Below are 23,010 nucleotides of genomic sequence, written 5' to 3'. Positions count from 1 at the left end.
TTACCTCTCAAGAACATGAATAGAGAAATGGTGATTTGTGATTGTTTACTAATATTTCTATTTTCCTGCTTGAGCCTCTCCCCTTTAAAAGAGAGAGGTGAAAGAAGCAGCTGACTCCAGATGTTTTATCTTTGTGTGATATATACTTAGTCCTTATACTATTAACAAATTGACTACATCCTCAGCAAGGGAAAGGATTCAACTGTATAAAAATAGCTTAACACAATTTTAAAATAGTTTAAAATCTTAAGTAAAGGGAATTAAATGGTGTGACTATGCCCTACATAACACATCGATTTGCTTTAGGTGAAGGTATGAAATCAAGAAGTTTTGGAATTTAAATCTCATGTTGGTTGTCTAGGAAGTCACACTTTCACCTCCAATTTATCTACATCAAAAAGGAGATTAAAAATACTACCTCCCTGACCAATTTTCATGAGGAGCAAGTGAGTAAAGAAAGTACTTTGAAACTGTGAAGCAGTGTATAAATCCAATCCATTTTGTTACTTCCCCTGGTGAAATGCACACAACATTTTGTATATACCTGTCTAATTTATCATGTATTAATTTATATAATATATATATAAATAATATATAATTATATATAATATACATATAATATATAGTAATTAGTCATTTTATTAATGACTTTCTCCATGTTTTCTTTCAACAATCTTGTGAGCTCCAGAAGGATAGAAACGTTGAATTACTTACACTTCACATTTGTGTGGCCATGAAAAAAATGCTTTAATTTCTATGTCTCAAACCTGCAAGAGATATCTGTGCTTCATCAACTGTGAAATGGGACTTGTAATGACTTTGGCACCCAATCTCCAGCTGTGTTTTGAGGATCTAATGAAGCAAAACAGGTAAAGTGTTTTGAAAACCTAAAGAAATATATAGGTTGTCCCAAAAGTCTTTTTTCGATTCTAAACCCATAGCTTGAAATTATGCTAAGACATTAGGGAATCTCTAGATAATGCCAGATGTTATTATTTTTAACTTTTTTTAAAGAGATAGTGTGGCATAGTAGAGAAGAAAGTCAGCCTCAGTCAAGAGCATGCAGGTTTTGAACCTATCCTGATTTCTAATATATATTACCCAGTTGACTTTAGCTGAATCACTTAACCTCCCAGTTCTTCCAGGAAATTTTCTCAAAAAAGATGTGTTTTGCTAGAAGATAATTCCTCATTAGCAATTATTTAAGTCAGTGAGAAATGATAGATATGGAGATTGATAATAGATGAAAAATAGTAGTAGATCCTCAATAAGTAAATAGAGAATATGTAGAGATAGAAATTGATGGAGAGATAGAAAGAGGGAAGTGAATGATAGATGAATAGAAATATAGAAAATAAGATATACAAGTGAATATAATAAATGGATAAGCAGGTGAACAGAAGTGTGTGGTGGGATAGATAAAAATAATAGACGGATAGAAAACTTGATAATTAGGTAAATGATAACTGGATAGTTAGAAGATAAATGTTAGACATGATATAAAGCATCAAATATAGAAGAGAAAAGTACAAGAAATTATCATATTTCATTTGTTTCAAAAGTCTTAGTGCAATTTTAACCAACTAAAGGCAAAACTACACTAAAACTTTTGAGACACCCTTTTTTATTCTTCTTGAATTTGCTCCTAGCTGTCTGAGAGGCTATTTTCCTACTCATACCAAATGAACACAAGAACAAGACATTCTTGTTCATTCATCTTTATGCTTCACATATTTGTTATCTATATTATCATTCGTAATAATATTTTGATACTGCTTATTCTCAGTAGGTACTTTATAATTCATTCTTGGATTGAATGATCAAAATACTTGTTTTTACATAATTTCTTATTAAAGAGATTCTGGACTTTGGAAAGTTTTGAATCTTAGTGGAGTAGTTGAAATTGTTCCCTGTTATTCTACTTGTTATCCCTACATTAATCATATATGCTTCAAGAAGTATCATCTTTAAGGTAAAAATGTTGTTGGTAAGACCAAGACAAATGAGTTGTTAACAATTAAAATAATTTTTTACATTACTTTAACAAACATTTATTTAATCAATATCTAAAGATAATGGACAGTGCAGGGATGAACAGAAATGGTATGAGCTCTGGTATTTAGTTCTAGCATTTCTGAGAGCTGACTACCAGCATGGCTTGGGATATCACTTTAATTCATTGGAATTCAGTCCTCCAATTGAAAATGAAAGGATTAGGCTAGATGAGTTCTGGAGTCTTTTTCACATTTGGTCTATAATCCCATAGTTATTTCCTTTGATACCTATGTGAGACCAGAATAATGATGACAGAAAAAGGATTTTGATTGTGGGGCAAAAAGGACAGGTTGTTTTTGAACTTGTGGCTTTGGAGACCAGGAGACATGGTATTATGGGAACCCAGACTAATGGAAAATACAGTTGTCCTCAGATGATCATGAGATCAGTTAGACAACCATCTGGTGTTTATTAAGTACCTAATATGTGCCATATACAGTGCTAAATTCTAGAGATACAAAGAAAGGCAAAAACCAGTCGCTGATCACAAGGAATTCACCGTTTGACTGGGGCCATAACTTTGTACAATAAGATGTATGCAGGGTAAATTGGAGTTATTCTTAGACGGGAAAACATTAAGATGAAAGAGTGCTGGAAAAGGCTTCTTGTAGAAAGTGAGACTTTAGCTAATTCTAGAAAGAAGCCAAAGAGGCTAGAGGAGATCAGGAGGAAGAGATTTATTAGTATTTGGGAAAATAAAACAAAACTTGTGAAAGGGCTTAGAATAGGGAGGAGTTGTCTAGTGTGAGAAATAGCAAAGAGTGACTGGATTTCAAAGTACATTTTGGGATATAAGTTTGAAGAAGATTATAAAATTAGGAAAAGATAGGGTTATGAAGGTCTTTCAAAGCCAAACAGATGATTGGATATTCAATTCTTAATGTAATAAGAAGCTGCTGGATTTCTGGGATCCTTTAAAGGTAGGGGGAATAGAACCCCAAACAATTTGACTTTTGTTGAAATTTCACCTGTTCCTGGTCTTCAAGATGTTAATACCTCTTTATTTGGACTATAGGTAACTTCATACTCATGGAGCATCAAAGGAATGTTACAGAATTCATTCTTTTGGGACTTTCACAGGTCCCAGAGGTACAAAAAGCATTGTTCCTTCTGTTCATTATTATATATGTCATCACCATTGTGGGCAATCTCCTCATTGTTTTCACCATTGTTAGTAGCCAGTCTCTATCCTCACCCATGTATTTTTTCCTGGCCTACTTATCTTTTGTTGATACCTGCTACTCCTCCTCAGTGGCCCCAAAACTCATTACAGATTGCCTATATGAGAAGAAAACCATTTCCTTCAATGGGTGCATGACCCAACTCTTTGCAGAACATTTTTTTGGTGGTACAGAGATTATTCTGCTCACAGTGATGGCCTATGACCGCTATGTGGCCATCTGTAAGCCCTTGCACTATGTGACTATCATGAACCAGCGTCTTTGTGGTCTTCTAGTGTTAGTGGCATGGGTAGGTGGCTTTCTACATTCCACAATTCAGATTCTTCTTGTCTTCAGGTTACCCTTCTGTGGGCCCAATCTGATGGATCACTTTGTTTGTGATTTTTACCCACTTTTGGAACTTGCTTGTACTGACACCTATGCTATTGGCATCTTGGTGATGGCCAACAGTGGAGTAATCTGCCTGTTAAACTTCATCATGCTAGCAGCTTCCTATGTCATCATCTTGCATTCCTTGAGGTTCCACAGTGTGGAGGGGAGAAGTAGAGCCCTCTCTACCTGCAGTTCTCATTTCACTGTAGTTGTCTTATTCTTTGTACCCTGTATATTCACATATGTACGGCCCTTGTGTACTCTGCCTATTGATAAAACTGTGGCCATATTCTATGGCATTCTCACTCCTATGCTGAACCCCCTGATCTATACCCTGAGAAACTCAGAGGTAAAAAATGCCATAAGGAAATTCTGGGGATAACATCTTAGAAACACATCAGTGGGTCATGGAAAAGACAATGGTTTAAGAGCCCAAGGGCTTATCATATGACAATTCTACTTTCTTCATATGTTTCTTCTTCACCTACACATATGAGCAGGTTGAACTAACTAATGTATAAGGTCCCCTTTAGCTCTTAATGCTGTAAACTTGTGAGAAACTACTTTAAATAAAGAAATGGTAAGGTGAACTATGAAAATCTTTTTGTTTTCTACTGTTCTTAGATTACAATCTTTATTCAAGAAGAGACATGCATGGAATATAATGGATTGATGTTTTTTCTTTTTGTCCCACTGCCTAGCATAGTGCCAAATATATAGAGACCACTTACTATATGATTGTTTATTCATTATTTGACTGACAACAGAAAGTTTCAGATGTGTGGCAATCCAACCCACAGAGCTATTCAATATATATATTTGTAAAGCAAAGAAATAAAAGGTGATTAAAAAAATAAAATTGTCAGTAGCATGACTGAGAGCTGGAAAGGAGTTTACATATTATCCACTAAAAACAAAAAAAAAGCAAAACTCATTTTCTAGATTAAATGATGATAGAGGAGTTAAGTCATTTTATAAGTTACAAACTCTTATTTGTATAAGCAGGGAAGAGTAACTCAGTGAAAAATTGTTGAATTCACAATATGGAAAGCTGGTTTGAATCCTTCCTCTGTTGCTTTCTATATATATATAGATATAGATATAGATATAGATATAGATATAGATAGATATAAAGTTGGAGAAGACACAACTCTGAGTCTCAGTTTTCTCAACTCAAAAATGTGAGACTGAAGTACCAACATAATCTTCTTATGGTTTCATTATTAAAACATAAAAGTTGATATCCTACATAAATTAGAAGAGCAAAGAAAAAGGGCTTTTTATAGCTATAGATGGGGGTAACATTCATGACCAAATAAATGAGAGTTCCACAGAAGATAAAATGGAAAATTTTGATTTTACATATATATATATATAAGTTTGTGTGTACATATACATATGTGTATATGGTTATGTATATTGTTTGTATATATTGTATATGTGGTATGGCTGTGTGTAGATAGATAGATATGTAAGAAGTTTTTTTATATGTGGGAGAATGGGTAGTATGTATAAGTGGGGTTTGTGTGTTATTAATTACAGTTCAGAATGTGTGTATGTATGTGTGTAACATATATGCTTTCTTTTCCCTATCTACCCTTATCCTTCCTCTCTAAAACTTGTTTTTTGAGAAGGAAATGTAGGAAGTCCTGAGAACAGAAAGGCTCATTCTCCTCATCACATTCCCACTTTCTTCCCATCATTCCTTCCCCCAGATATCTAGGAAAAAAGAAAGGAATCTGCAATGGCTTTCTATACTGATTACCACTGGCAAGAGTCTTCCTTTTGGCTATCAGTTATACATTCTCAAGTAGAAGTGACAGGAGGGTAAGGGAATCTTCTAGTAGGCTAATTGCCTCCATCCTTTTATCTCCTATAGATTCTCTTGAAATACACAGAATAAAGGGATATTATATATATATATATATATATATATATATATATATATATCTTTTAAGATGGAAGTGGGGTTGGTACTGGGGACATTACTTTAAGACTGAGGAAAAAGTCTGGGAAATATCACTTATGGTCAAAGGATTACTCTATTATCCTGAAAAATCTGATTTAGAAGGGTGAGATCAGTGCAAGTTCTCTGATGCCTTCTGTTTACACTGTTGATTATAACACAAGATAGATAATTTCTTAAAATTGTTTATACTTACCAAGTCAAATTTTATTGTTTTACTAATTAATTAATGATTCTTCATTTATTAAAAAATTGTTTGAACATATTTTGGGCTTTTAAAGCCATATAAAAATAAAGATTTAAAAATTATTAGTTAAAACAAAAAGAAACAATAATATATGAGAAAAACATAATTCAGTCAAACATAGAATAAATGGGCAACTTTGAAATTTTTCATGTTTCTCTGATAAAGATTTACTATTTAAGTCATGAAAAACAAATAAATATATATAAGACCTAAAGTTATTCTTCCAATAGATAAACAACTGAAGTATATGTATAAGTAATATTCAAAGAAAAAATATACTCTGAATAACTATATGAAAAATACTCCATAAGACTAAAATTTAGAAAATGGAAACAATGATATTTTGCCTTTTACTAACAAAGTTTTACATTTATTATTAAAGGAGAAAAAAATGACAGAGTAAAAAAACAACAAAAAACAAGGGTCATTGATTTACCACCATTTGTGTAGATGCACATTGGTCTAGATATTATATAAAATAATTTAGAACTACACCCTGAAAGATACTAAAGTGTGCATATGTAGCATGATTCCACTATATCTAATTATGCCATTACTAGAACTCTCTTGAAACATCTTAACAAAGGGAAAGTATCACTATTTATAGAAGCTCCTTTTATATATTTGCCCTGAGCTAGAAATTAAGTGGGTACTACTACAAAATTAAGGAGGAAACAAACACATATTAAGTATCTATTATGTACCAGGCATTGTGCTAAGCTATACAAACTTATTTAATTAAAGAATAAATATTAAAAATTTGAAAATGAAAAGAAGAGAACATAGTCTGAAAATATTTGGGTGAGTAAGCTTAGATTCAATCACTGGGAACATGCTAGAAAAAATCATTAACAGATGTTTGATGAACATCTGGAGAGAGAAATAATGATTACAAAAAGTCATCATAACTTTTTCAAGAATAGGTCAAAGAAGATAGCAGAGTAGAAGCAGGAAAACTAGAATCACTCAAATCCTACTGACCCAACTTTACAAAAAACTCTTAAAAACAAATACCAGATTTGTTGAACCAACAAGGGAATGGAGTGAAGGAACTTTCCAGCAGAAAACAACTTGAAAGGTAAGCAGAGAAGTTCTGATTCACTAAGTTAAGAGGAGAACACAGCTTAACAGCAAGGCTCATCAATGAGTCCTGGTATAGACCAATAGAATTCCTCCCATTTCCCCCCTCCATCCTCCTTTGCCCACACACACCTATCTACTGTTCCAGGTTCTGAACCTGGGCCCAATTCAACATAAAGACTGAGACTCTGCCTCAGTCAGGAGCAGTGCAACCCCCACAAACACCATTAAAGTTTCAAGCACCAACCTAAGTTTCAATGAGGTTCCAAGCCATGGGGCAAGGCTTTCTGCAGTGTGCCTGACTGAGAGAGGCCCAGAAGGAGACTGTGAGTCCTACAGAAACAAAAACTGATTCCCTAAATCCTAGCACTAGCTAGTTGCAAGAAGCACAACCAAGTGGGCTGTGAGTCTAAGGGGAGGTTCAGAACCCTCACTCAAGCAAGCATAATAAGATCCAGAATCCAACCACAGGGCAGTTTGCATAGTAATCCTGGTCTGGGTAAATCCGGAACTAGGCCTGGAGCTCTTACTCAAGCTCATGATCAGGTTACAAGCCCCAGGGCAAGGCCAGTGCAGGACCAGTCCTCAGTCCAGCTGATCTCATGGAGCCCAGAGAAAAGCCCTAAGCCTCTACCCAAGCTTGAGATTAGAACTCTGGGCCTTAGCACAGGATAGCTCACAAAGCTATGAGTTCTGCAAGCCAACAACTGTCCAAGGAGGCAATTAAATCAGCAGTAAGAGGAGGCTTTCAGAGCTCCTAGACCACAGTCATCATGCTACCTTGGAAGAACTATACCTTGCAGAAACCCATCTAAGGGTAGGAGCAAGGAAAAAAAAAATTAAGTTTGAGAGAGTCCTTTCTCTACCATGAGAAAATAGCCCACCTTTAAGATAAAAGTGAAAGTCATGAAAATGACTGGGAGAACGAGCAAAATCAACCACATACACACACCTAAATCTAATAAAATTTTTGTGGACAAAAAGAAGACATAGACTCAAAAGGGGAAGGTGAGAGCAAAGCAACCACACACAAAGCTCAAAGAAAAATATGAATTTGTCTCTGACTCAGGAAGATCTTAAAAAGGATTTCAAAAAACATTTAAGAGAGGCAGAGGGATAATGGGGAAGAGTAATAAAACCAATGTAAGAATAACAGTTTACAAAGTAGAATTGGCCAAATGGAAAAAAAGAGATTTAAAAGCTCAAAGAAAATCTTTACTTAAAAATGATAATTGGCCAAGTAGTAGCTAATAGCTTCACATGACATCAAGAAATGTTGAAACAAAATATAAAGATTGAAAAAATGGGAGAAGACATTGACTATCTCCATGAAAAAACAATTGATCAGGAGAGATAATTTAAATTTTTTTGGTCTACATCAAAGCAATGGCAAAAAATTTACACTTCATATTATGAGAAAAAAGTGATACCCTAAGAAAATTAGGGGAACATAGAATAGTTTAAATCTATGGAAAAGGGAAGAATTTATGACCAAACAAGAAAAAGAGAGCATTATAAGATGTAAAATGAATAATGTTGATTATCTCAAATTTAAAAAGCATTAGTACAAACAAAATAAATAACAAAGATTAGAAGGGAATCAACAATCTCTCAGCAATACAGTGATCTGGGACAACCTTGAAAGATTTATGACAAAAAATACTAGTTAGAGTCAGATGTATGATCAAAGAACACTATCTTTCACTCTAATTTATTTGCACTTTTATTTTGTTTTATATTAGTATTCTCGACCAAAATGGAGTTATGTTTTGCATGATAATCCATGTAAAATACAGATAAACATGTTTATCATCTCTGAGAGAAGGAAAGAGGAGAGAGACAATTTGGATCTTATAATTTTAGGAAAAAATATGTCAAATATTGCTATTAAATGTAATTGTGAAAATAAATCTCTTTAAAAAAAAGAATAGGTCTTGTCAGAATAACCTCATTTTTGACAGAATAGCAAAGTAGTAGATGAAGGAATTGTTGAGGTTATAGCTTGCCTAAATTTTAGCAAAGATTTTGAGGAAGTATTATACTGTTCTTACACATAAATGGCAAATTACACACTAGAAATCAATTCAGACACAAGCAAAACTGTTGGTATTACCACATTCAAGGAATAATTCTAATGGTGCAATATTAAAATTTTAGGAAGTTACATTGGAGTTTTCATGGATAAATGTTAGGCACTGTGCTCATTAAATGGTATTTCTATTTATAATAACATGACCATCAGGGGTTATCATTAACTCAATTTTGAAGAACTTTTTATTCCTGTTTTGGTGGTTTGGTAATAGATGGTAGTGGAAGCTCACAAAAGTAAATGGTCATGAAGGGGAAAATAGTTGATATTGGGATTTTTCAGAGAATAGATTACTACTTTCTATCCATTATGGCTAAAATGACTAAAGGATAAAATAGCAGATGTTGGAGATCATGTGAAAAAATGAGGACATTAATACACTACATGGAGATGTGAACTGATCTGATCATTTTGGAAAGTGATTGGTAATTACCTATAGGGAATTATAAAACTATTTATACCCTTACACCCATCAGCTCTGTTTCCAAAGGAGATTCAGGGAAAGAGAAAAGGAACCTACATATTTCAAAATATTTATTTAGTGACTCTGTTGTGACAAAGAATTGGAAATTAAGGGGATGCCCATCAGTTGAGGAATACATAAACCAACCGTGGAATGTGATTTGTATAGAGTAATACTGCATCATAAGAAATGAAGAGCAGACTGATTTAAAATGACCTGGAAAGAAAAATACCAGACACTAAACAGTGAAATTGGCATGGACATTGTACCCCTAGAAACTCTGGCAAAGTATTATCAGGGAAATTCCTTTGTTCCCTTAAACCCAACCTAAAATATCTGACCCTAAGAGGATTATCCTCTTTTGATTGTCCCATTGATTTGAGATGGACAAAGAGATTCACCTCATCCACCTGTCCTCCAAATCTGGAGAACCACCCCATGCCTTTGGGCAAACATCCTCCCCGCAAACCTCTTCCTCCAGAGTCAATTCATTACTGTGGTAAAAGAATATAAAAACCCCAGAATTCAGGCATTCTGGGAGCAACCTGGAGGGTTGCTCCACTCATGCTGTCTTGCTGTCCTCCCAAGGAGCAGCTTTTCCACCCATGCTGTTCTACCTAAGAGGTAGACTTCCTGCTATGCTGCCTCCTGATCAGATTCATCATTACTTTCCAAATTAACAAATTTATCTTTATTTTTAAGCTAAGTTTCAGAGTTGCATTCTTGCAAAAAGCTTTCCTCCTCAAACCCCAGGGGTGTACCTCTTCACCCCCACAACATCTTGGTGCCCAATGCTTTTGGCTTTCCTGAAAGCTACTCCTGTACCTCAAATCTTCCACAAGGATGACTTCTCAGGTAGGAAGGAGCCTTTTCTTTGATTCCTGAAACCCCCATCATCTGGGTGATATCTTTGTGGGACCTCTTTTGTTCTTTCTCCCATGGGCCCCAGAGGTCAGTCTGGCCACTGGATTTAGGGTCTATCAATTCCCCCTTCTGATACTGGAAGATAGTCTGGTATGTGGGAAGTCCTTTGCCTCAGTGTTAAGCTGAGTGCTATGTGTTGGGCAAACTCTGTGGATGCACAGTTGTTGACCCTCTGGTATGGAATTGTCTATTCTGCATCCACATGGGACAGACAGAACATACCCCGAGATTCCCATTTGGGGTGTATGTTTAAAGATTTGAAAAAAAAATTGGCTCTAAACAGCTTGAAGAAAAAGCAACTAATTTCTTTTTGTAATGTTGAATGACTATGTTATACCTTTGATAAGCAAGAGGCATGGCCTATCCATGGCATCCTAAAATTGTGATATTATCCTCTACTTACAATTGATTATTTTAAATCAGGCCTAGACAGTTTGTATCCTCCCTTGGGTAGTGGCTGTGCTGGACTTTCTCCCTTTTTGGTCTGGGAAGCTTCAGGTGTGTGGAGTAGCTATGAAGCCCAAGTTCTGAGTCAGACAGAGACTAGCCAACCCAATTAAGACAAAGGGAAAAACATCCTCACAGGCACCTCCTGTTAGGAAGAGATCAAATCTAAGCAGCCTGAGAAAAAATTCATTTGGTTTTATAGTTTGCTTTTTTGTTTTCTCTAATATTGCATAGTTGACCAATATCAAATGGGAAAATGAGGAAATTGTCTTTTTGATACCCTAAATTTTAACAACAGGTGGCAATTGGACATATTTTGCAGGAAAGCGGGAATATGGCCAGAAGTTCCTTACTTTTTAGCTTTTTTCCCTCACTAGGCTCCCAGTTCTCCAAACTCTACTCTACTTGGATTTTAAGGGAAGGGCCCACAGAGAAATCCAGGCAGAGATGGGAAAAAAGGAAGCCATCAGTTCACTGATCAGATCTGCCTTTCTCCTCTGCCATAGGGAGAAAGAGAGCTGATTCCTTTTTTTTCACTTTTTAAATTTTATTTAGTCAATTTCAAACATTGTTCCTTGGTTACAAGAATCATATCCTTTCCCTCACCTCCCCCACCTCTTCCCATAGCTGATGAGCAATTCTAGTGGGTTTTAAATGTGTCCTTGATCAGAACCTATTTCCATGCTGTTGATGTTTGCTCTAGGATGATCATTTGGAGTCTATCTCCCCATTCATATCCCCTCAACCCATGTAATCAAGGAGTTATTTTTCTTTGGTTGTTCTACTTTCACAGTTTTTCAAGAGGGCTGATTCTGAACAGAAAGACAACTGGTGAGACACCCCTACTTTTGGGATTTTTAAATGTCTTACTCTTAAAACTAAGAGTTTTTTTCAACTTGTAGAACAACCTATTAATTACCTTCTGTTTTGGGGTAAACAGAAATAGATAAGAAGTCCTCATCAATCTTCTTTCCCTGTCTACTAGCCAAAAGGAAGTAATGCTTAAATCTCTCTATTAGTTATTTATTGGTATTCTATTTCAAAATTGTGATCATATTTATATGTGGGTTTAGAAAATAACATCCTAATTTTAATTTTGTCAGACAGTAAAATTTCAGTCTGTATAGAAAAGCCATAGATCGGTTTTGTAAAACAGGGTTTTTTTTTTGAGCAGTATATACTCAAGAAGATTGTATTCCATCCTTATATGTCTTTCCATCATAAGAGGTTAAGGGGGAAAATGGGCTTAATTGTTTAAACTTGCCAAAAATGGGTTTTTGTTTAAAATTATCAAATGGTTTTCATCTCAGTGGTTTTCATTCCAATGTATTAATGTTGGACAACTTTATTATTATATTTAACTTCCTGGTCTTGAAAACAGCTAATCAGCCTGTTTGTCAAAAGTCTTGCTTTAAGGTTTATAGTCCTTAAAAGGTTTCAAATCTCTAAAATTAAAATAGTTCCTAAAATACTAAATGCTTTATTAAATTTTTTTGAGATGTTATGTGAGTTGCTGCTAAAATATATATATTTAAGTATTGTTTGGATGTAAACAAAAGCTCATTGTAAACCTGACTGTATCATAGATTTTGTTCAATACTCAGTGGTTACCTCAGTTTACCAATTTGTACTACGAACTGAAATTTATGACTAATGAGTACTATGCTAAAGATAGTATTTCAAATATGTAAGCCTTTAAATCAGGATTCTTTTGGGTTACTGATTAGCAATTGAAGTGATACTAACCGAGTGTTTGACTTATGATGATAAAAGTAAGTCAGGGAATGTATGTTGCATTTGAATTAGGAAGAAAGAGGGACCTTGGTCTAAAATCCATTAAAGTTTGAGTAAGCAGATTTGTGAAGGAAAAATGCAAGTTGTATTCTGCTTTTTAAGCAGAGGGTTTTGAAGGAAGAGAGAGAGAGAGAGAGAGAGAGACAGAGAGAGAGAGAGAAGGTGAAAGATAACAGATGGATGTTCTGCTCTAATAAATGAATATTTAACTTAGGTATAATTTCTAGAATTGATGTATGTAGTTTTAGAAAATCACGAATAATTCTGGAAATTCTCTGAATATTTCTTAGAGAGATTCCTGACTGATCTTGTCTTAGTTCCTTCAGATGACCTAAGGCCAGGTCTATATGATCTAGCCCTGATTTGTATTTACTATAGAGTTAATGAATTCAACATTCCTGTAGAGGTGTTGTGACTAAATTGTGATAAATTAATTATTCCCAAAATATGTAAGAATAACTGCTATAATGTAAACTCATAGGCTTTAAGGAATTCTTAGAGAGGGTAACTAATCAGAAAAGCTTTTTTGAGGTATATGGAAATTTTTTTTCTGCTGATAAGCAGAACTCTTCTCAGCTGAAATGGATGAGACTTGTCTTCTAAGTCAAAAAAGGTTTCTGGGATCCAATGGTGGCAAAGTACTCCAAGGATAGAGAAAGTCCTAGGGTAGTTGGAGAAGGCAACCTAAGACTCACCTTGGACTGGACTTTCCTAACAATCTAGGCTGCTAATCCTTGAGTGAAACAATAATGTAATGAGCCAGTGACTGCCTTGGCTTGTACATGAAGCCACTCAATGTGTCCTTTGGGACATGAGGAAATATTTTCCCTTTCTGCCTTTTCCTTTGTGACAAATTCCTATAATTGACAAATAATGCAAATAGTAAAATTAAAGTTTCCATTTCCTCAAATAACCTATTAGGTTAATAATTGAAAATTCTTAAATTGTTAGGGAACATACTTTGAGAAGTAGTTGAAGTTTATTAATAGATTACTTTTATTTGCAGCCTTAATTTACCACAATTGAAGTTTGGATCTTGAGCTGCTAAATATAACCCAAAGCTTTCTGAATTTCCCCCAGAATCTGGGATAAAAGAAATTAATCTATTACATATTGTTACTCAAGTGTTTGTATTAATGTGTACTTTGCAAAAGGATATTCTTTAACAGAAACATCACATACCAACTTTACAAACAACTCAGGAATCCAATATCCTAAAGGGATCTATTCCTTTCAGAAGATGATTTCTGAATATGGAGTCTGTTTAATATCAGTTTGTATTGTACTAATTTTCTCTATTTATATCTGTTGCCTTAATTTTTGCCCCAGTCCTGGTTTCTACACTTCTATATTAGGGGCTGACTCCCCCTTGTGTCCTGTCTGCCAATCAGGGGAAACAGTTGCTGGATGCATCCTTCAGATCTCCAAGCAGGTCCCTAGCCACCTAGGACCCAGATATTCACTGAGGACACCCCCCTAAAGACCCTGTGTCCACAGCCTTTCCCTCTCTTTTATATTAAACCTTTTTACTTTAGCTCTTAACTACCTGACCATAACTATTTCTTTCCTTAGATTTTGAGTCTTCTCCTATATTTTAGATCATATATACCCAGCTAGCTGGACAGATAATTCTCTGATTCAACTTGGAGAAGCAGTACCAAAGTAGGTCTCTCTGACTATTGGGTGTGTATGAAGCTCCCCCAAAGCAGAGAGAACCTGAGGACTCTAGCCTCTGGTCTCAGTGCCTTAGAGGCTTACCCAAAACCTAAGGCTTCAAGGAGATTATCATCCACTCCAGTTATGTCTACTCCCCTGTGGGATATGTGGACCTTGCATTTGTAACCTTGTAACTTCTCTAGTTGTAACCCAGATGCCACTATAATCTCTGCAACCATCCCAGCCTGAAGCCCTGAGCATTGCTTACAGCCAATACCTCTCTCTCCTGACAATAGGCAGGGACAGCTCTACAACCATTCTCACCTCTGAAGAAGTTACAGAGACCATCTACCCTTTCCTCTTAACTAGAAACTCAGGCAAACTATTATCAGGGAAATTTCTGTGCTCCCTTACATCCTCATGACTCCTAACCTAAAACATCTAATGACACCTATAGGACTCTGAGATGATTGTCCTCCTTTGATCCTCCTTTAGATTTAAGATGGACAGAGAGATGCATCTTTAGGCTACACCTCCATTCTACCTGGCTGCATCTCAGACATTCGCCTGTTCCCTAAAACTAAGAAATCTTTTATGAGTGTCATTCCCTATGTCTCCAAGCAGACCCCAGTCAGATGACCAAACCCCTGACTGAATGCCTGAGGTTTTACCACTTTAGAGTCACATCCACACCATGACACAGCATTTGTTGTAAAGAGTATAAAATCCCCAGAACTGATGTCGTCTGGGGGAACAGCTTTTCCATCCATGCTGTCTTCCCAAGGAGCAGCCTTCCATCCTGCTTTTCCACTGTACTATCCTCCTGGCCATTCTCAACATTACTTTCTAAATTAATAAATTTCTTTTTTTTATTTTTAAGCTAAGTTTTGGAGTCTTTCATTCTTGCAAAAAGGTATCTGTCCTGAACCCCAGGGGTGCACCTCTTCACCCCCACAATAAAAGCTAGTCCTAAAATTCGGGATTCATCAGATCTTACTAGTTTATAAGTTTGGGGTGTCTGGATTCCAGTTGACACTTTTCTAAGCTTGATTGTATCCTGTCAGTATAGTTTGATCACTCCCATTTCCTTATAGCTATGGTAATGTCAATCATCTTTCCCTGCCCCTGGATCTCCCCAAATGTTATATAGGTTCCCCAAATTCTTTTGTTCCTTGGAGCTGTCAGTCTAGCGTGGTTGGCTCTCCCAAGGGTCAGTATCCAGAACAACCTAAGTTTCAATCCTCAGAACTCTGTGTGGAGGCCTACTATTGTACTGAACCCCTTTCCTTTATTAAAGACTTTTTTCTGACTATTTAATAGTTCTGTTTTTTTTTTTTCTCAGTCAACAGAGCTTAACAATGAAGCATATGAGCAAGTTATTTCTAATTTCTGTGAAAATGTCTACTGAATTCTTCAGGTACCTTTAGGGAAAAAAATAGTACATGCATAGAATAAGTTCTGTATCTTTTGGAAGAAAGTGAATAATCATTAAAGACAAGGCTACCTTGCTCCTCATTTCTGCCAAGGGCTGGCACTGGTTCCCACCTGGACTAATTGATCAGGTAGATTTATTCTTGCACTGACCACAGCCAGGGATTGTTTTGTGTTGCCAATCCTCTGAAAAGGGACATCCACTAGATCCCTGGAGGCTGAGAGGCCATTCCCTAAGCCTTTGAACCTAGCTGACAATTTGATAAACAATTGGATACTTATTCAGTTCTCAGTATTAACTGTAGAGTCTAGCCTGAGACCAGAGAGACAGAATCTCAAACTCTCCTGGAAGTGAAATGAGCAAGTGAGATGGGACAAATGAAATGAAATCATTTTTGAAAGAGAATCTTGAAAAATGAAATGGGGAGTGCTTTGCCTTTCCCAACAAAGAATGGGAGGAACCTTAATGAATGTTACAGTCTTGTCTGGGATAGAGGTTAGTGAGGACACACATGGAATACATCCAGATAAGCTAATTAGCATGGAGCCTGTAATTGTAGAAGTCTGATCCAGATGCTATGCTCTCAGGAATTCTTAAAAGATTCTCCCACTAAACAGAAGAATATAGGAAGAAAAAAAATTGAGGTGTGTATGATATATTGGATGTAAAAGTTCTCAGTGAAGATGCATAAGGTAAGTTTAAAGTGTTTCTATTATACTTCAAAGGTACTAATAGTGTAGACCTTGTCCATATGCCCACTGTGGGTTGGATCTCTAGGACAACTTCAGCTCTAAAGACTCTTTCATGATCTCCATGTAGAGCCAAAGCAGGAATGGAAACATCATCTTTACCGAAGCTTCTACAGACTTGCAATATTCTCAAGCTAAAGAAATCTTACACATTTTCAGAGTAAGGATCTGCAGCAGAAGGAAACTAAAAGTCTTATAAACAGCTGCATTTTGGTAAACCAGCAGCGATTATTCTCCTTTCATCATCTTTCTTTGATATTTTTTTAAACCAGGACCTTTTGTCTTGGAACCAATACACAGTATTGGTTCCAAAACAGAAGAGTGGTAAGGGTTAGGCAATGGGGATCCAGTGACTTGTCCAGGATCACACAGCTGGGAAGTGTCTGAGGCCAGATTTGAACCCAGGACCTCTCATCTTTAGGCCTAACTCTCAATTCACTGAGCAACCCAGCTGCCCCCCCCTTTTTTGAATTTTTAAGAACTGTGACACACATATTAGAAATAGAAGATAAGTCTCAATGCTCATTTGCTTAGTTAAAATATTATTTAAGGATATAAAAGATCCAAGATCCAAGGGGTACAGGACATTGTATCCCAAATTATAGAAGTGTTTTAGACCAAACTATAAGCAGGAAAATTCCTTTGCTTCCTTGAATTCTTATGACTACTAAACCTAGAACATCAAAAAAATTCCTGTTACGACCCTGCTACATCAAAGGGAAAGTCCCTTGAGAGAATTACTCTCCTTAGATCATCCCCTAGGTTTCCAGATAGACACAGAGATACACCTCCAGGCTATGCTTTGATACCATTGGACTGTATCTAAGACATATATTTGTCCCCTAAACTATGAGGGTCACCCCTAAGTCTTCAGCACCTAAGACACTGCCCTCACCTCAGCCAGATGACCAACCCCTGCCCACTTGTGCCTGAGTGCATACTCTACTCAAATCATGTATTACCTGTTGTAAAGAGTATAAAAACCACTGAATTGATGTCCTCTAGAAGGTAGCTTTCCATCTATGGTGTCCTTCTGGCTGAATTCAATGTTATCTTCTAAATTAATACATTTCTCTTTATTTTTAAGCTAAGTTTGGAGTCTTGCATTCTTGCAAAAGGTACACCTCAAGCCCTCCACAACACAAGGAGTGAGGTCACTGCCTTCAAAGGATGATAAAATTCTTCCTCTTGAATCTGACATTTCTCATTCATTTCCATTCTTTTTTTGTCTAACACTATTCAGACTTTTATTTCGTTGATTTATTATTTAATGGTAGGTAATATGAGGTTAATTAAATAAATGTACACTAATATCTGGAAGCCTGAAATCATTCAGGGTATTTAATATTTTATCTATCATTCATCTTTGCTCTATTATCTAACTTGTATATAGTTAGCTATTTTTCTATACAGTTTTCTGACTATCTGACTAGGTATTTCATTCATCTAAATGTATATGTGTACTTAGAACTATACATTTGGGCATGTATATACTTGTAGAAATAAATTTATATGTGTTTTATCCTTCTACCTCCCTCCATGGAGCAAGAGAAAAAACTCTTGATGCCAGCTATCAATTATTATGCTTCTTTTCCATCTTGAAATTAAATGTTTCAGATTTCCTTCCAAAGAAAGCAAGGCAGATTGGTGAGAAGGCATCTTAACTGATCATTTGGAAACATTTGGTCATTCTATAAATAGGGAAAATTAAACATTAAAAAGGAAAGTCATATATAGGATCACATAATAAATTAGTGGCAGAAATGGTATTAGGATGAAGTCTTTTGATTTTCAGTTCAGATACATGTACATAAATAGTTTAACATATACCTCTATCTCATTATTTACAGTTATTCATTTGTAGAGAGATCACGTTTTGTTTTTGTTTTTTCCCTTCTTCAAGAGAATGTAGTCATGGGGAATAAATGAATCAAAGACACACAGACACATATTAATCAACTCATGTTTTGGGGTAATAGTAAGCATAGAACATATGCAAAACCATTCAGATATAATTTACTCCCTTTTTCAAGAGATAACAAAAACAGTATCATCTTTATAGATTAAGAGGCTGAAATTCATACCATTTATATAATCATCCTCAATCCGAATTTGGGCAGGATTTCTTCACTTACTTTTTTCTTTCTTAAACTCAAATACAGAATTTTACTTTAAATACATTAAATTGTTTTGGGGTATATTATATTCTGGATCCCTTTCTTGTATGAATTATTTAAGATTTTTTGAAATCACTTTTAACTCACATTCTTTTATTCTCTGATATTAATCCAGCCCTCCCTTTAAGAGATAAAGAAATCTCTGGGCCACAATTCTGAGCTGAAAACCGACTTTAATCATGGGTAAATAGAGTCAGTGGTCTCACCATTCCCATCTGTGATGAAAGCCATCCTATGGATGTTCACAGTTGTTTTTATAAACTTTTGACAGTTGGTATAACTCACTGATTAACAAAAAACACAAACTAAAAGTATGTTAACTAATAGTTGATAAATTCTAGTAAGAGGTCCACGAAATTTATTGATTTTATAGTCAATATTCTCAGACAATAACTCTTAAGAAGAGATACAAAGAAAGGCAGATAAGTAGCTCAATGGATTGAAAGTCAGGCCTAGAGATGGGAGGTCCTAGATTTAAATCTGACACTTCTTTAGATACTTCCCAGCTGTGTGACCCTGGGCAAATCACTTAATACCCACTGCCTAGCTCTTACCACTTTTCTGCCTTGGAACCATTACATAGTATTGATCCCAAGGCAGAAGGTAAGGGTTTTAAATAAGAGACGTAAAGGTAAACAGAGTCATCTCTCTGAGTCATAAAATCTGAAGGCCATGTTATTGACATAAATTCCCAGGAAATCAAATACTATTCCTACTATTATCAATGGACTCTGTGATTACTTCTGTTAGCTTTATTCACAATTAGGATATAGTTAAGATGTGTATTCAACAAAAAAAGATTTATAACAGGAACTTGTAAGCAAACTCTCTCCTTATCTATCAATTAATTAACAAATGAGCCTAGTCTTTCTAAGATTAAATATACTCTATAAAGGATTATATAATATGAATTAGTTTCATATTAAAAGATATAAAAATAAATTAAAATAAATAAATACAAGTTAAGCTCTTTATAATTTCAAGCTTTTGGAAACTTTTAGACACAAATGCTATTATGGAATATATAAGCTATCATACCTAGCACCATGCCATTCGCAGGTTTGTTTAATATGCCACCTCTTCCCTCATCAAAGTCATTGATAAATATGAGAAACTATAATGATGCATCAAAGCCATGGGGCCAAATTTATCATTTTGGAACTAACAGAAGATTCAAGTGTTTTAGAAAATAACATTTTTTCTCATATCTTGTGATTTTGAGAGAAATTGTTTTTGTTGTTTCTGAATATAACCAAAAGTACTTCCTTCTTTGGATCCTCATTTATCTTTTTGTATACCTTATTTCCCCTCCCTTTAACTTTTGAAATTCTACAATTTTGAGAGGTAATGAATAAATCTGTGCCCTGAAATAACTGAGTATTATTAAATGTCCATCTAGAATCTTGACTTATAATATTTTCCACAAAGAAAACATCGAATACAGCAATCATAGAAGCATAGAATTGGAATACCCAAAGGAACTTGAGAAGCCTCCTAGTACAATCTATGAGTGAAAAGGAATCCTGATTCCAACATCCTTCAAAATAGTTCGCTATTCTTTTTTAAGTCTCTAAGGACAATAAAATTTTAATAAGACATCACCATACAATTCTGAATAGATTCTTTTGTTACAAAGATTAAAAAAATCAAACAGGAATCTCTCACCGAAACTTTGACCATTTGCTTACTTGTGTCCTGTGAGGTTAAGCAAAGTAATTTGAATCTGGTTCATTCTTGAGAATACTCTAGATTCTTAAAGTCATGATAATCCCCCCTCCAATTCTTTTGTGCTCTAGTAAAAACATTTTAAATTTCTTATATTAATCTTCTTATGGGCTAAACACGAGGCCATTATTTTGTTTACCTCCTGTATTCATTCTCTAGTTTTAGTGGACTCCCCAAATTGAATTTCACTGAAATAAATCTAACCTACAGATGTTGCTTGGAATCATTTTCTAATTGTCAGATTGCAAATAGTGTCATAAATTCTTGCATGTTCCTGCACCACAGGTATGTAATGCACTCTCATATATATGTACATATAAATACACACATATTTTACACCAATATATATATATATAGATAGATAGATACATACATACATACATATATATATATATATAGAGAGAGATACATATTTGGATTTTGCCCTTTCCACCCTCTTTTATAAGTTCTTAATCATGGAAGAACCTCCAGGAACTGATGCAGAATGAAATGAGCAGAACCAGGAGAACATTATATATAGAAAGTAAAACGTTGGGGAACAATGCAATGGAATGAATTTTGCTAATATAAAATCATCCAAAGGGAGTTGTGATAAAGAATGTTTTTCACATTGAGAGAAAGAACTGTGGGAGTAGAAACACAGATGAAAAACAAATTACCAAACAAATGTTTGTAGGTATATATGATTTGGGGTTTTGGTTTTAAAACACTGCTTTATTGCAAAAATGAAAAACATGGAAATACATATTGAGTGATAATACATATATAACCCAGTAGAACTGCTTATTGGAACTGGGAGGGAGGAAGGAAAAGAGGAGGGAAAGAAAATGAAACATATAAACATGAAAAAATTTAAAAATTAAATATTAAAAAATCTTATTCAGATTACAATTTTTACTTGTGGTCAGTACAGAACCTCGTTTCCTAACCATCTACCCAAATACCTGAAATTATAAATATGTGTATATGACACATCTGGGAGAGAATTTGCTGTGCATTTGAATAATTACTTTTCCTCTGATAATATCCAACTCACCCTCTCCATAATCAACAAACCAATTTGTAAACATTTGTGCCTCCATGCATGTACATGGTGCCAACGCCTAGAGAAGTATTCTGAAATATTTTGGCGAATAGTATATTTCATTTTCTGTTTGTTTTCCTGATATTTCTATCTATACTGAAGAGATCTCTTTTTTATCTCTCAGTTACAGATCATCCAAATTCACCAAGACAGCAGCCTCCATAACAAAATCATGGAAAATCAAAGCCAAGTGACTGAGTTCATTCTCTTGGGACTTACACAAATTCCAGGTGTTCAGAAAATCATAATTATTATATTTTTGCTGGTCTATCTTGCAACTCTTGGGGGAAATTTGTTTATTGTGCTGACCATTATTAGCAGCCCCTCACTCTTTGCATCCCCCATGTACTTCTTTTTGGCTTTCCTGTCCTTTTTGGATGCATGTTTCTCCTCAGTTATTGTTCCCAAAGTCATTGTTGATTCATTTTATGAGAAGAAAACCATCTCCTATGAAGGCTGCATGACTCAGGTTTTCGCAGAACATTTTTTTGGTGGTGCTGAGGTGATTGTCCTTACTGCCATGGCCTATGACCGGTATGTGGCCATTTGCAAACCTCTACACTATGTGACCATTATGAGCAGGCGTTTATGTTTACTACTTGCAGGGGTGGCCTGGGCAGGAGGATTCTTGCACTCTATCATCCAAATGTTCTTCATTTTACCATTACCATTTTGTGGCCCTAACACAATCAATCATTTCTTATGTGATTTGTATCCTTTGCTGGAACTAGCCTGTACTGATACACATGACCTTGGACTTATGGTAGTAGCCAATAGTGGGTTCATGTGTATTTTGATTTTCTCCCTCTTACTTGTCTCTTATGGAGTTATCCTATATACCTTGCGGACATATAGCACAGAAGGACGACGCAAAGCCCTCTCCACTTGTAGTTCCCATATCACAGTTGTACTAATGTTGTTTGTTCCATGCATTTTTGAATATGCAAGACCTCCCACCACTTTCTCCTTTGATAAGATGTTGGAAATATTTTACACTATTCTGACACCTTTGTTAAACCCCTTCATCTATACATTTAGAAATATGGAGGTAAAAAATGCCATGAGAAGACTGTGTTGTCAGAAAACATTTTCTATTAAAAAATAAAGTCTATGAAATAAAATTATTATTTTCAATAAGCTTAAAAATTCCAAAGATATTCTATTTCAGTTTTATATCAAACCCACAATGAAAACATTTACATGTATATATACACATATATTGAAATAGATGGGTAATACGTATGGAAAATGTTGTATACGTGACGTATCTAGTTTGGATACACCACTCAGAAGGTAGGCCCAACAGGACCTGTTTGGCTAAAACACTATCTGGCTAGTTGAAAATTGGTAAAATCATTAAAGATGAGATTTATTCATGTTCACATAGAAGAGGAAGGGAGGACCAAGAAGCAAGGAATCCCTAGCTCTAAACTCTGGATACTCCCTCCACCCCTTTTCTATGGGTTTCATAAGAGATTGTCTTCAAAGATCTTCTGACTGCCTTTCACTATTCTATCTATAAACCCAACACTATCTAGCTTTCTGACCTAACTGGTCCTACAAAGTAAT

At 35.3% G+C, this 23,010-nt stretch overlaps 2 protein-coding genes across 2 annotated transcripts; both read left to right on the top strand.

The window, feature by feature from the left end:
* The first annotated feature begins 3,084 nt into the window (after positions 1-3,084).
* On the top strand, positions 3,085-3,990 carry LOC100617710 (olfactory receptor 4C3). Its single transcript, XM_007497450.2, has one exon. The coding sequence runs from the start codon at positions 3,085-3,087 to the stop codon at positions 3,988-3,990; it is 906 nt and encodes a 301-aa protein (XP_007497512.1).
* Positions 3,991-21,613: 17,623 nt separating this feature from the next.
* Positions 21,614-22,546, top strand: LOC100019902 (olfactory receptor 4C15-like). Its single transcript, XM_001372558.2, has one exon. It carries the CDS (start codon positions 21,614-21,616, stop codon positions 22,544-22,546), a length of 933 nt encoding a protein of 310 aa, XP_001372595.2.
* Positions 22,547-23,010: the final 464 nt, after the last annotated feature.

Source organism: Monodelphis domestica, chromosome 6 (assembly GCF_027887165.1).
Source record: "Monodelphis domestica isolate mMonDom1 chromosome 6, mMonDom1.pri, whole genome shotgun sequence".
Taxonomy (NCBI): domain Eukaryota; kingdom Metazoa; phylum Chordata; class Mammalia; order Didelphimorphia; family Didelphidae; genus Monodelphis; species Monodelphis domestica.
This window is presented reverse-complemented; position numbering and strand designations above follow the sequence as displayed.

Bases quoted from the DNA above. Each gene is read 5' to 3' on its own strand.
- LOC100617710 (XM_007497450.2), top strand. From the start codon at position 3,085: ATGGAGCATCAAAGGAATGTTACAGAATTCATTCTTTTGGGACTTTCA.
- LOC100019902 (XM_001372558.2), top strand. From the start codon at position 21,614: ATGGAAAATCAAAGCCAAGTGACTGAGTTCATTCTCTTGGGACTTACA.